The sequence below is a fragment of the Sinocyclocheilus anshuiensis genome, unplaced genomic scaffold, assembly GCF_001515605.1.
Source record: "Sinocyclocheilus anshuiensis isolate Anshui unplaced genomic scaffold, SAMN03320099.WGS_v1.1 scaffold579, whole genome shotgun sequence".
Lineage (NCBI taxonomy): Eukaryota > Metazoa > Chordata > Actinopteri > Cypriniformes > Cyprinidae > Sinocyclocheilus > Sinocyclocheilus anshuiensis.
Window position 1 is genome coordinate 3,528,517 of NW_015551075.1, and position 13,836 is coordinate 3,542,352.

General features: G+C 34.2%; 1 protein-coding gene across 1 annotated transcript; it reads left to right on the forward strand.

The window, feature by feature from the left end:
- The first annotated feature begins 479 nt into the window (after positions 1-479).
- LOC107662332 (paired box protein Pax-6-like) lies at positions 480-11,648 on the forward strand. Its single transcript, XM_016452316.1, has 10 exons — positions 480-629; positions 897-935; positions 1,025-1,240; positions 1,460-1,625; positions 6,693-6,851; positions 6,940-7,022; positions 7,115-7,265; positions 8,500-8,612; positions 8,762-8,903; positions 10,137-11,648. The coding sequence occupies exons 1-10, from the start codon at positions 480-482 to the stop codon at positions 10,220-10,222; spliced, it is 1,305 nt and encodes a 434-aa protein (XP_016307802.1). The 3' UTR covers positions 10,223-11,648.
- The last annotated feature ends 2,188 nt before the right edge of the window (positions 11,649-13,836 follow it).

Here is a 13,836-nt window from a genome sequence, read left to right on the forward strand (position 1 = left end):
GCATAACGACTTGTGTAACAGCATTCAAAACTGTCAGTTTAACAAATGCAAAACTTGGCTTGGATTATTAACGATGGCCAGATAAAGTTTATTTATTTGAAAAATAATGACAAAGTTTCATTTGTTGGTCACACAAAATATATCCCTTGACTGAATCACACATTTGAACTTTTTTCCATTGTATATTTAAGATATTTTTTAATTTAGAGGCTCTTTATTATTCATTAAAAAAATGCAAGCTTCCTTTGTTGGTTACGCTTATTTGTGTAATGTATTTAATGTGCAATTATTTTGTAGTTATTGATTACACTGACATAGTATATTATGTTACATGGACATTGTGATGAAAAAATCCAACAAAAGACTCGGTTCGTCAGTAACACTGATCAAAGAAAAGCTCCAAGAAGTGGTGCTTTATTCTGGACAATGGGACACCTATTGAGGGAATGTTTTCGAGGGGAAAGACGAGCCAATTTGTTATGTCTCCATGTGCCACAGGTCACAGTGGCGTCAACCAGCTCGGCGGGGTGTTTGTGAACGGCAGACCGTTACCGGAGTCCACCAGACAGAAGATCGTCGAACTCGCTCACAGCGGAGCGCGACCCTGCGACATCTCCAGGATTCTGCAGGTGACCGTGAAGCCCATTTGTACATCCACAAGCTTTATATGTCCTAGTGGAATAATTATACTTAGTTACAAGTCAAATCATGGTCACATACAATCAAATAGTACAGGTAAATAAAATTGATCACAACAATACATAATGTATTCAAATATTAAGCACGTGCTATGCATTTGTATTGCGCAGTAAACAAACAAGCACTAACGTAAAGTGTGACCCCCATCGCAATGAAATCATCCTAGCAATTTTAAGGCATATTTTCTGTGTTCATAGACCCATGATGATGCAAAAGTCCAACTGGACAATAAGAACGTAAGCGTATAACCGTTTGAAGTACATTACATTATTTCAATTTAGTTTTAAATAATGTATGTGAATTGTGTATATTGCTGTCCATTCAGGTGTCCAATGGGTGTGTGAGCAAGATTTTGGGGAGATATTATGAGACCGGCTCCATCCGACCACGAGCCATCGGAGGCAGCAAACCGAGGGTAGCGACGCCTGAAGTGGTCAGCAAAATAGCACAGTACAAGAGGGAGTGTCCCTCGATCTTTGCCTGGGAAATTCGGGACAGGCTGCTGTCTGACGGGGCGTGCACCAACGATAACATACCGAGCGTAAGTGCAAATAATGCTTAATTTGCATCATTTAATTGTGCAATTCTTAGGTCAATAAAAACATTTTCATTGACAAAATAGAATCATTTTTTTGCATTGTAAGAATTTACTGTTCATAAATACAAATAGCATTCATGGAGGGAGCTATAATAAAACAATATGCCATTTTAAGGCTGGAACACACAGCACTTGACTGACGGCCTGCTTTATACCTTTCAGGTGTCGTCGATAAATCGAGTCCTACGCAACCTGGCTAGCGAAAAGCAACAGATGGGTGCAGATGGCATGTACGACAAGCTGAGAATGCTCAACGGGCAGACCGGCACATGGGGGACTCGCCCGGGATGGTACCCTGGTATGTCCGTGCCAGGACAACCAAATCAAGGTGAGACAGTCTAAAAGCAATAAGAGCATCACTGTCAGCAGCTGAGTTGGAATAACAATAACACATAAACAACAAAAAGGAACAGCAACAACAAAGCAAGTGCATCAAAAATAAATAAATAAATAATAAATAAAAACGGCAAAAAATAAACAACAAATAAAAAAAATAATTAATTAAGAATAAATAAATAAATTAATGATTATTAATATACATTTTAATATTCTAAATAGTTTTGATAACAACAACAACAATAACAGCATCAGTATTTATCATACAAATATTAATTATTTGTATTTTTTTTACTATCCCATATTCATGATGCAAAAGTCCAACTGGACAATAAGAACGTAAGCGTATAACTGTTTGCAGTACATTACATTATTTCACTTTAGTCTTAAATAATGTATGTGAATTGTGTATATTGCTGTCCATTCAGGTGTCCAATGGGTGTGTGAGCAAGATTTTGGGGAGATATTATGAGACCGGCTCCATCCGACCGCGAGCCATCGGAGGCAGCAAACCGAGGGTAGCGACGCCTGAAGTGGTCAGCAAAATAGCACAGTACAAGAGGGAGTGTCCCTCGATCTTTGCCTGGGAAATTCGGGACAGGCTGCTGTCTGACGGGGCGTGCACCAACGATAACATACCGAGCGTAAGTGCAAATAATGCTTAATTTGCATCATTTAATTGTGCAATTCTTAGGTCAATAAAAACATTTTCATTGACAAAATAGAATCATTTTTTTGCATTGTAAGAATTTACTGTTCATAAATACAAATAGCATTCATGGAGGGAGCTATAATAAAACAATATGCCATTTTAAGGCTGGAACACACAGCACTTGACTGACGGCCTGCTTTATACCTTTCAGGTGTCGTCGATAAATCGAGTCCTACGCAACCTGGCTAGCGAAAAGCAACAGATGGGTGCAGATGGCATGTACGACAAGCTGAGAATGCTCAACGGACAGACCGGCACGTGGGGGACACGCCCGGGATGGTACCCTGGTACGTCTGTGCCAGGACAACCAAATCAAGGTGAGACAGTCTAAAAGCAGTAAGAGCATCACTGTCAGCAGCAGAAATTGGAATAACAATATCATATAAACTACAAAAAGGAACAGCAACAACAAAACAACTGTGTAAATAAATAAATAAACAAACAAATAAATAAATGTTGTGGTTTTCATATTTGAAATATTTTAATAATAAAATTATTATCATAATATTAATAACCATAATAATAACAACATATAGACAACAAAAAGGCACAGCAACAACAAAACAACTGCATAAATAAATAAATGTTTTTTTTTTCATATTTGTAATATTTTAATAATAAAATGATTATTAATGATAATATTAATAACCATAATAACAACAAAAAGGCACAGCAACAACAAAACAAATGCAGCAAAAAAATTCAATCATAATAATTAATATGAATGATTTTTAAAAAATATTCTTTGTTTTAAAATAGAAATTAACAACATCATCAATAATAATCATAGTCATCATTATTTGTATTATTTTATTACACCATATTGTACTATAATTATACCAAATTGATATGACAATATTCAATATAATAAAGTACAATCTATATATTATACTATTTTTAATTAATAAAGTAAACTATACAGTATATCCATATAAAGTATACAATAATGTACATATATACATTATTATTAATTTAGCATAAATACTATGGTATTTTAAGGAACACTTTACAATAATGTTTCATTTGTTATATAACTACAATAGTTAACTACAAAAGTTAACATGATCTAACAATGAAAAATACTTCTAAAGCATTTATTAATCTTATTTATTGTTAATTTCAACATTTACTCATACATTATTGAAGTCAAAAGTTATATTTGTTAATTTTATGCAATGGACCTGAGCTAACAGCAACTAACAATGAACAGTTACATTTTTATTGAATAACATTAACAAAGATGAATACATACTGTAAGAAATGTATTGCTCATTGTTAGTTAATGCATTAACCAATATTAACTAATGGGACCTTGTTGTAAAGTGTTACTGTATTTTATTATAAATTCACAGAATTATTTTATTTGTTTTGAAAAAGTGTTTGAAAATATATTAAAAAAATCTCTTGCAGTGATTAGGTCTATATCTCAATCCATCTGGAGACACATTAGATTATTATACAGAATGTAGAATAGCGTGCCATTAGCAAACTTAGATGGGAAAAGGCCACTCATTAATTGAGTAGTTAGTGCTAATTAATCGCTCATTTCAATACGGCTCCTGTCTGGCTCTTGGATTTGTGTAACTAGGAACAGAGTTTTCGGCGGAGGTGTCCATGCGCTACCACCTGCCCCCTCCCCCTGCCACTGCCCTCCACATCATTTGCACCCCATGGGGAATGAGAGAAAAGCACTGTGCGTCCCGGGACAAAAGATGTTTCTGTCACATGCAAGAATTTGTGACAGGCACAGCTCTGTCAATAGTTTCTCAATGATACAAAAAGAACACTAGTTTGGAATGACGTGAGAGTGAGCAATTTTTGTCATTTTAGGTTAACTTGCTTTTCAAGTTTATATCTTTCAGTTCTTTTTCTTTTTTTTTTACAGAATTGCGAGATATAAACAGACAGTAATTGCTCATTAGAGGTTGCTTTTTTTTGAGGGAGAGAGAGAACATGCACAGGCTTTTGGTTAGAGGAGACAATGAAAAAAAAGTTTAGCTGATGAATAGTTCGTTGCTAATCAGGTTGATGAATCCGAATCCTGCGTGTGGATGTTCACAGTATCACAAACACTATATGAGAATATTAATATTAAACAAGAAAAATGCAAATGATCATTTACTTTATGTTTGTGCAATAATGTGTTGCTTAAAGGAATAATTCACCCCTAAAGTTAAAATATTAACGCTTATGTCATTCCAAATGAGACTTTAAAAGACAGGTTCATACAGGTTCAAAAGACTTGGAATATAGTGCACTAGTCATACTGTATGGACAATTGTTATTGTGCTTTTATAATGTGTTTTTTATTTATTTTTGTCACTGAGCAACAAACCAAAAAAATTAAAATTTTTTTTAAAGAAAATGTATTTAAAAAATAACAGCATACAGCATACAGGTTTTTATATAGTTAACTAAAACTGAAACCACTGAAAACATTTTCTTTACTTTTAATAATAACAACACACATATACAATATATGCATATATATATCAAAATATTAATAAAACTAATAATAGTTTCTCAATGATACAAAAAGAACACTAGTTTGGAATGACGTGAGAGTGAGCAATTTTTGTCATTTTAGGTTAACTTGCTTTTCAAGTTTATATCTTTCAGTTCTTTTTCTTTTTTTTTTACAGAATTGCGAGATATAAACAGACAGAAATGTGCGATATAAACTTCCAATTGTGTGTTATACAGTCAGAATTGCGAGATATAAACTCGCGGTTGTATGAAAATGTCAGAATTGTGAGCTGACATTTTTCCTCAGAAATGGACTTTATAACTTGCAGTTGTGAGATTAGAAAAAGTCGCAATTATCTTTGAAATGTTTATATTCTGTGGCAGAAACGAGCTTCCATATCAACCAGCTAGTCACTACAGGTGAAACAGTCTGGAATAGACTTGTTCTGATTGGAGAGACTTCTCTAACCCATCCTAAAGCAAGGAAAGGTCTTTCAATGGTCATCTCCTGTTGAACGTATAAATCCTAACTGGCGTTTAACAGGCCCGGCCTGGGGTTCTTTGATTAATGACAGTGGTGTGTAGAGGTTAACATACTGAACTGAAAGCTCTGTTGACTAGATCCTTGTGTTATACAATGCTGAGCACTGCACGCCTCTCTTTTTGTTGTTCCTTTCCAATTGTGCCCTCGGGAGAATTTGAGCCTGACGAAAAAGGCCTGGCAGCCCATCTCTGTCTGCACAGTTTAATGGTTCCCCTCATTCTTCTGGTGGTATTGTGTCATAGAGAAAAGCAGCTCTCTATTCAAGTCTTGGTGGTCACCTCAATAGGTCCCTGGACACCCATACAGTGAATAGCACTAAAAATCCCTATACATTATATGTGCTGCGTATGAAAACACCCAAGAGAGCTTGAGGATGATTCAATGTGTTTCTTTTGGTACTTTGTTACGGAACTATGCAGATGATGCTGACAATTCCTGCCCTGAGTCTAGAGGCGTATTCACAACAAATACTAATTCTATTCTATTATAAAATGACAAAATAAAATATTTTATCTATTTTCTGATATTTTATTTATTTTGTTTGTTCTATACTTTTTTGTCAATTATTCATGCAACTCAGTTATGCAAGTAAAATAAACTATTATTATTATTATTTGGCCAATGAATTGAAGCAAAAAATAAAAATAAATGAATGAAAATCTACTTAGAAATTGCCTTGGCAACTAACCGAAATAGATACGTGTAAGTTGAAGTACTAAAATAGCTGTAACTAAAATTTAAATAAAAATAAAGCTATATAGAAAAATTAAACATAATAATAATAATGACAAAAGCACAGGTAACATTTTACAATAAGGTTCCATTTGTTAACATTAGTGAACTGCATATTATTTAACATGAACTAATGAAGAAAAATACTTCAAATACATTTATTATTCTTCGTTAATGTTAATTTCGGCATTTACTAATACATTATTAAAATCAAAAGTTGTATCTGTTAATACTATTTAATGGCATTGATCTAACATGAACTAACAAAGAATAGCTTTATTTCTATTAACTGATGCTAACAAAGATTAACAATCACGTAACAAATGTATTGCTCATTGTTAGTTAATGCATTAACTGACATTAACTAATGGAACCTTATTGTAAAGTGTTACTAAATCACATAACATAATTTACTAAATCTTGAGCTAAAATTAAAATTAAAACTATAATATAAGATATTAATAAATTCAAAATATGAATAAATACTATAATATCATATAAAATAACACTGCTGCAACATGGTGTGAATAGACCCAAGGTTATGCAAAATGTGGTCTGTGTGATCTACACAGATTCTACAATGATTTCATCTTTTTTTTTTGCAGATGGTTGCCAGCAACAGGACAACGGAGGCGAGAACACTAACTCCATTAGTTCAAACGGTGAGGATTCAGATGAGACTCAAATGCGCCTGCAATTGAAAAGAAAACTGCAAAGAAACAGAACGTCGTTCACTCAGGAGCAGATCGAAGCCCTGGAAAAAGGTGAGCATCACGTGTAAGCATTTACAGCAAATGTCTCTCATACCCAGCTGAGGTACACAGAATAACACGCTTTCACATCGGTTTTTAGAGTTTGAAAGAACCCACTATCCAGATGTTTTCGCAAGAGAGCGACTTGCAGCAAAAATCGACCTTCCAGAAGCTAGAATACAGGTGAGAACATTAGTGCAAATTTGAAACCATGGCAACTACTGCACGTTCACTGTTACTATTGTTTACATCTGCTGACCTTCTCTGTGTTGCAGGTATGGTTCTCAAACAGAAGAGCGAAATGGAGGAGGGAAGAGAAGCTGAGGAACCAGCGACGACAAGCCAGCAACTCCTCCAGTCACATTCCCATCAGCAGCAGTTTCAACACAAGCGTCTACCAGGCAATCCCACAACCCACCACTCCTGGTAAATGGCACACCACAACCTAAACATATAAGGCATGCAATAAAGTCTTGACACCAAGACCACATTTTGGTAACACTTCAGAATAGGGAACACATATTCACTATTAACTAAGAGTTTTCCCTGAACAAACTCCCAATCTGCTTCTTATTAAAAGTTAGTAAGGTAGTTGTTAAGTTTAGGTACGGGGTGGATTAAGGGATACGGTCATGCAGAATAAGGCATTAATATGTGCTTTATAAGTACTAATAAACAGCCAATATGCTAGTAATATGCATGGTAATAAGCAACTAATTAATAGCGAGAATTGGTCCTTAAAATAAAGTGTTACCCAAATTTTCAATGCAAACATGTATAACAAGATTTTAGATCTCTTTTACACAAATATTGCATATAACAGATGTCGGATGTAGAACGATTAATTAAAAGTATCCAAACTTTTATTAAAGAACAATGAAAATAGCTTTGATGCAAATTTTATCTACTTGTGTCACTTAGTAGCTTCAAACTTGGCGTGAAGAGGCTTTATCTTTTGTTAGATTCATTTCCTTCTGAAATAAGTCTGAATAATAATAGGTTTGCAAATGTTTAACACTTTTGTGTCAACTATTCACATGGGCCTCAGCGTTGTCATTGTTAACTAAAACCAAAACTATAAAAAAGTGGCAATCGAAGTTGAAATAAAATATAAATATCAGTTTAAAAAGCACTTCAACCATGATAAACTGTTTTTCCGTAACCAAATGAATAGTATGTCAAATGAGTATACAAAACTTCATCCAACATCTGTTGGATATAGGACAATTAAGTCAAAGTATCCAAACTACACTCTAAAAAATGCTGGGTTAAATACAACCCAGTGCTGGGTAAAATAGGGACAAACCCAGCAATTGGGCTGTTTTGACCCAGCAGTCGGGTTAAATGTTTAACCCAACCTTCTGGGTAGTAACCCAACCGCTGGGTCAAAACAGCCCAATTGATGGGTTTGTCCCTATTTTACCCAGCACTGGGTTGTATTTAACCCAGCATTTTTTAGAGTGTACTATTAAAGAACAATCAATTAGCTGCATTCAACTTGGTGTGCAGAGGCTTTACATTTTGGTAGATTCACTCCATCTATTATAATCGGTTTATTCCATAACCAAAAGATGACGTTTTTGAGTATAAAATCCAATATTTACTCGATAAAATGTATAAACCATATGTAAACCGTGTGATTATTTTTGTCTTTTACCAGTGTCCTTCACAACAGGGTCAATGCTAGGCCGATCAGACACGGCTCTGACCAACATGTACACAGGTTTGCCTCCGATGCCCAGCTTCACAATGGCTAACAACCTGTCTATGCAAGTGAGTAGCGTCACGAACACTCGTTTCCTCCTCTACCCTTGATAATGCTTCCTTAAGTGTCTCCCATTCCATCATTTAACGCAAACTCCTCTGTATTATAGATACTAAAAAGCTAAATATTTATATACATATATTCTTGTTTTTTATAGCCAAGCCAGACATCTTCCTATTCCTGCATGCTGCCCACCAGTCCGTCCATGAATGGGCGAAGCTACGACACATACACACCCCCTCATATGCAGGCACACATGAACAGCCAAACAATGGCAACTTCTGGTACCACCTCAACAGGTAGGCAGAATAAGTTCATTGTGCGCTTAACCAACTCGCCCTGGATCAAATGCACGTTTATACTACCGTTCAAAAGTTTGGGGTTAGAACGATTTTTGATTCGCAAACAGCGAGGATGCATTAAATTGATCAAATGTGACAGTAAAAACCTTTATAATGATACAAAAGATTTACATTTCAAATAAATGCTGTTATTTTGAGCTTTCTATTCATCAAAGAATTTTGACAAAATTGCATCACGGTTTCCATAAAAATATAAAGCAACGCAACTGTTTTTGACATTGATAATAATAAAATGTCAAATCAGAATGCAAATCAGAATGATTTCTGAAGGATCATGTGACACTGAAGACTGGAATAATGATGCTGAATATTTAGCTTTACCATCATAAGAATAAATTACATTTTTAAATATTTTTAAATAGTAGAGTTATTTTAATTTGTAATAATGTCTCGCAATATTACTGTTTTTACTGTGTCAAATAAATGTAGCCTTGGTAAGCATAAGAGGCTTATTTCAAAAACATAATTATTTTTTTTTTAAATTAAAAAAAAAACTTTTGAACCGTTTTGACCGGTATATGCATATGCTCTTTTACCAATTTACTGTTCACATTAAATATGCATTGCCGTAAAATTCTGTTTAATTTTAAATGCATGATTTTGTGTATATATTCAATTGTGTTTCTGTTTTCACCCATTTTATCTACCATTTTTGTTCCTTATCTCTTAAAAATAAAGGTTCCAAAAGTTTTTTTTTTTTTTTTTGTAGCTATGCAAGAGAAGAACATTTTTGGGTTCTCCAAAGAACCTTTCACCGAACAGTTCTTAAAATAACCATATTTTTTACTGTGAAGAATATTAAAAAAAATCTAAAGAACTTTTTTTTTTTTTTCCATTTTAAAGAACCTTTTTTGCAATGGAAAGATTCCATGGATCTTGTATGTTTTTTCATGGAACCATCAATGCCAATAAAGAACCTTTATTTTTAAGAGGGTTGAAAAAGCATTAACACTTTAAAAAAAAAAAAAAAAAAATCCCTTTCATTGTCTAAATTTAACTTCAATATGTCTTGAATCATTACATCACAAACCTGTTTGTTAAAGTGCATAAAAAAATATGATAACACTTAACGGACAACACAAACTTCTCAATCCAGGTTCATACATAACACCAAAGCTTAAAGTTTGCAAACCGACATGTTTTTGACCTGTATTCTGTCTCTATTTATAGGACTCATCTCCCCTGGAGTATCTGTCCCTGTCCAAGTTCCCGGAACTGAGCCAGACATGTCTCAGTACTGGTCAAGATTACAGTAAAGAAAAGAGTTACTTCGCCCTTTGACCTTTCCACACAGAGACTAAGAGAGAACCTGGACCTCTGCAGCAGTATTTCCACAAACACACAGACACACACAAACAAATACCAGGACGAGGAAGCGTGTGGACTCTTGTCACGGTCTGGAAACTTTGCGGCACTACCTTTAAGAGGAAAACCAGACGCTAGAGAGACTTTAAAGGAACAAAAACAACAAACCTCCGCTACATCCACATTTTCGGTCTCCATTTTTTGTTGTATTTGTACATTGGCATTAATAAGAAAAGATGAAAAGACAATTCAACAGCCAAAACTATGTTGGTGTCGCATCCATTTGAAATGGCGGAGCACGATATATTGTGACTGTTTTCTAATATCAGGATTACGGATCGGACTTCATACAGGCCCATATCAAAGAAGTGAAGCAGAAACACACCAACAGGAAAATCAACCCACAACGACTTCAATTAACAACACTATTTTATCTACAAAAGGAACAACAGCCATTATGTAAATGACTGAGTACTTTATAATTATATATGAGGGTTTGGAGATGGGTAGACTGATTCTGAGGCTGTTTGTGCTTGATCATTTATAATTGTGACGTCAAGAGGAATGGGAAGTTATAATACGGCAGACTTTGCCATCAAAATAACATTCATCCATTTTGCTACCGTCCAATTGTACGTATTTGATTCCCCTAGAAATTTCCTCCTGGAATTATGGCGGAACATACATTTATTCTCACATTTACTGTCCCCGAGAAAAAAAAATCTATAAATGTTTTATACAGATTTTCATGCATCGTTAAAAAAAGGAAAAAAAAAATAATAATTCTTTAGGTCAGGTACAAGTTGTCTATTAGGTATAGCTGTATTATAGTGTCCTACGGTCAAATAATTTTGTGAGACTAGAAATATTTAATTCCAATAATTATGATTAAAAATGCTTGACAGAGTTAAAAAAAAAAAAAAAACGTAAGTGTTTGGCAGTTGTTTACAAGTACATATCAGACTTTAACCATTGTTGATTGTAAAAACAGACCAAAGCCTTTGTATTTCATCTATTACACAATCTTAATCTTCTCTTTTTTTTTTATCGTTAGTCTTGTGTTGCTATACATTTTGTAAAGGAAAACAGTTGTTTTACATTCTAGTACACTGGCTTCGCGTAGCCTATATATGGCTGCGGCTTAATCACGCAGTCCTTTATTTATGATCGACAACCATTTGTAGTTTTAAAAACATGTTGACATCTCTTGAACTCTGCGTTTTTGTTGTGTACCTGAGACACGAACACTTGTAATGGTTTTTGTGTCAGAGCAATGCTTTGGAAAACGGAAGGTCTACCCTGTCTTGCAGATATTTCAATTTCACTTTATTTAAAAGCTTTCTAAATGTATTTTGTGAAAACTATTAAAAACATTTTGTACAGTAGCCTACACGTCGCTTTCGTCACGATTTTCCAAAATGCTAAACTTTTAATACGACTCCTATTGAAAATGAACATCATTTTCAAGTAAAATCACTCAATAATTAAAAACATTACTACCCGTTTAAAGACACACCAGCATGTCAAAACCCCTCTCTTCTCTCCACATACCTCATAACCTGCAAAGAACTCATGAACAAAGGCACCAGCCGACTCCACACAACTCAGACATCACAAAAACACACCACAATAGAAAAGGCCTATGCCATTCAACACTGCCAGCTCTTGTTTTGGTAGAGTTACGATGGTCTAAAAGGAAGAAAAAAAGCGAGTGAGCATGGGGGGGAGGCGAGAGAGGGAAGAAACGAGAAGAATAAAGCGGTCCGAGCAAGCGGAGGGTGAGATGAAGCGATTGTGTGGCAGAATGAGTTATTTTGCTTCACTTGCTGTCTCAGCGTGAGGGACGCCGAGGGAAAGTGTCCATGTGGAAGGCTTTTTGGGGGTGGTAGGTTGGTCCTGATGTTAGCTGGGTCAGGTAGTGGCTTATGGGACTTCAGGACAGCTCTAGTCTCGCTCAAACACACCTACAAAGATGGCAGTGGAAATGAAAAGAATGGAGAAACCTCAAATCACAACTAAAGTTATACTTGTTATATTTCACTTCTAACAAAACTAGCATCTTATGCGTGCCGTTTTGGGCTCAAATTAATTGATAAACTATGTTTGTTCTTAAAATAGATTCATGTCACACCACGTAACTATTTGAGCAGACTAATCACTCTAATAGGCTAAACGTAATTATAATGGCAAAAAGTTGACCGCATATAATATACAGTATATTTAAAAAAACTGTAAACACTGATAACTATTTATGAGCAATGAAAATGAGGCTATGAAACATTAACGTGTGTATATAAAACATACCTGTCTCATGAATATATGTGACCCACAAAACCAGTAATAAGGGCCAATTTTTTAAAATTTGATATTTATACATCATGGTTTGTTAGGATAGGACAATATTTGGCCGAGATACAACTATTTAAAAAAATCTGGAATCTGAGGGTGCAAAAAAATCTAAATATTGAGAAAATCGCCTTTAAAGTTGTCCAAATGAAGTTCTTAGCAATGCATATTACTAATTATAAAACCTTTTTTATATATTTACAGTAGGAAATGTACAAAATATCTTCATGGAACATGATCTTTACTTAATATCCTAATGATTTTTGGGCATATAAGAAAAATCGATCATTTTGACCCATACAATGTATTTTTGGCTATTACTACAAATATGCCTGTGCTACTTATGACTGCTTTTGTGCTCCAGGGTCACATATGCTTTCACAAGCATATTTATTCAGAAGCAGAAATTAATAATTTGTGCATGCATTTTCACATTACAAATACATTTCCCTGCTAAGTCAAACAGGGTCACATCAGCTGAAATTTAAGTTGGAATATTATAAATGCAAAAGGATGATATTATAATTCAATTGTAAATGAATGCAGTATCTTATTGTGAAGCCTGTTTAAGAAATAGTGAAAGGATATTATATTATATTATATGGGTCAGTATTACGTGGTAAAACATGGAAAACAGGTTACCTTTTACCCCAAAATACAAAACAAAAAAACAGCATTAATTACAGTAAACAAAGTAAATAAATAAATAAAATAAAAAACACATTAAACAGCATTAATTAAAGGCAGTACAACAAATCTTACCATGATGTATGCAAACAGTTTAATTTTAAATATTGTTTGTTACATAGTAATGAGAACAACATTTTGCAGATAATTTTGGGGATCATTTTTTTTTTGTGTTATTATAAAAATGGCAGTAAAGTAAAACCTGAAGAAATACAGAATTTATGTAATTAGCAGAAAACAGTGTTCAAAATAATAAAATAAAATGAAAAATAAATAAGAGAGAGAGAGCGAGAGAAACTCTATGTCTCTAGTCCTATATTTGAATATATTTCTGCTTTAATTGTATCCTGAACAGAGCAACATTATGAACCTGAAATAATCATACAGCTTGTAGAGTTTTGGACTGAAGTGGAGTGGAGGGTTGAAAATATTTTCCATCACAAAGCTTGTTTTGAACGTGAATAAAAACATGACATTTTGTTTTTACATTTTTTTGTAGAAACTTTATTGACACCAAATATTTATTAGCTAA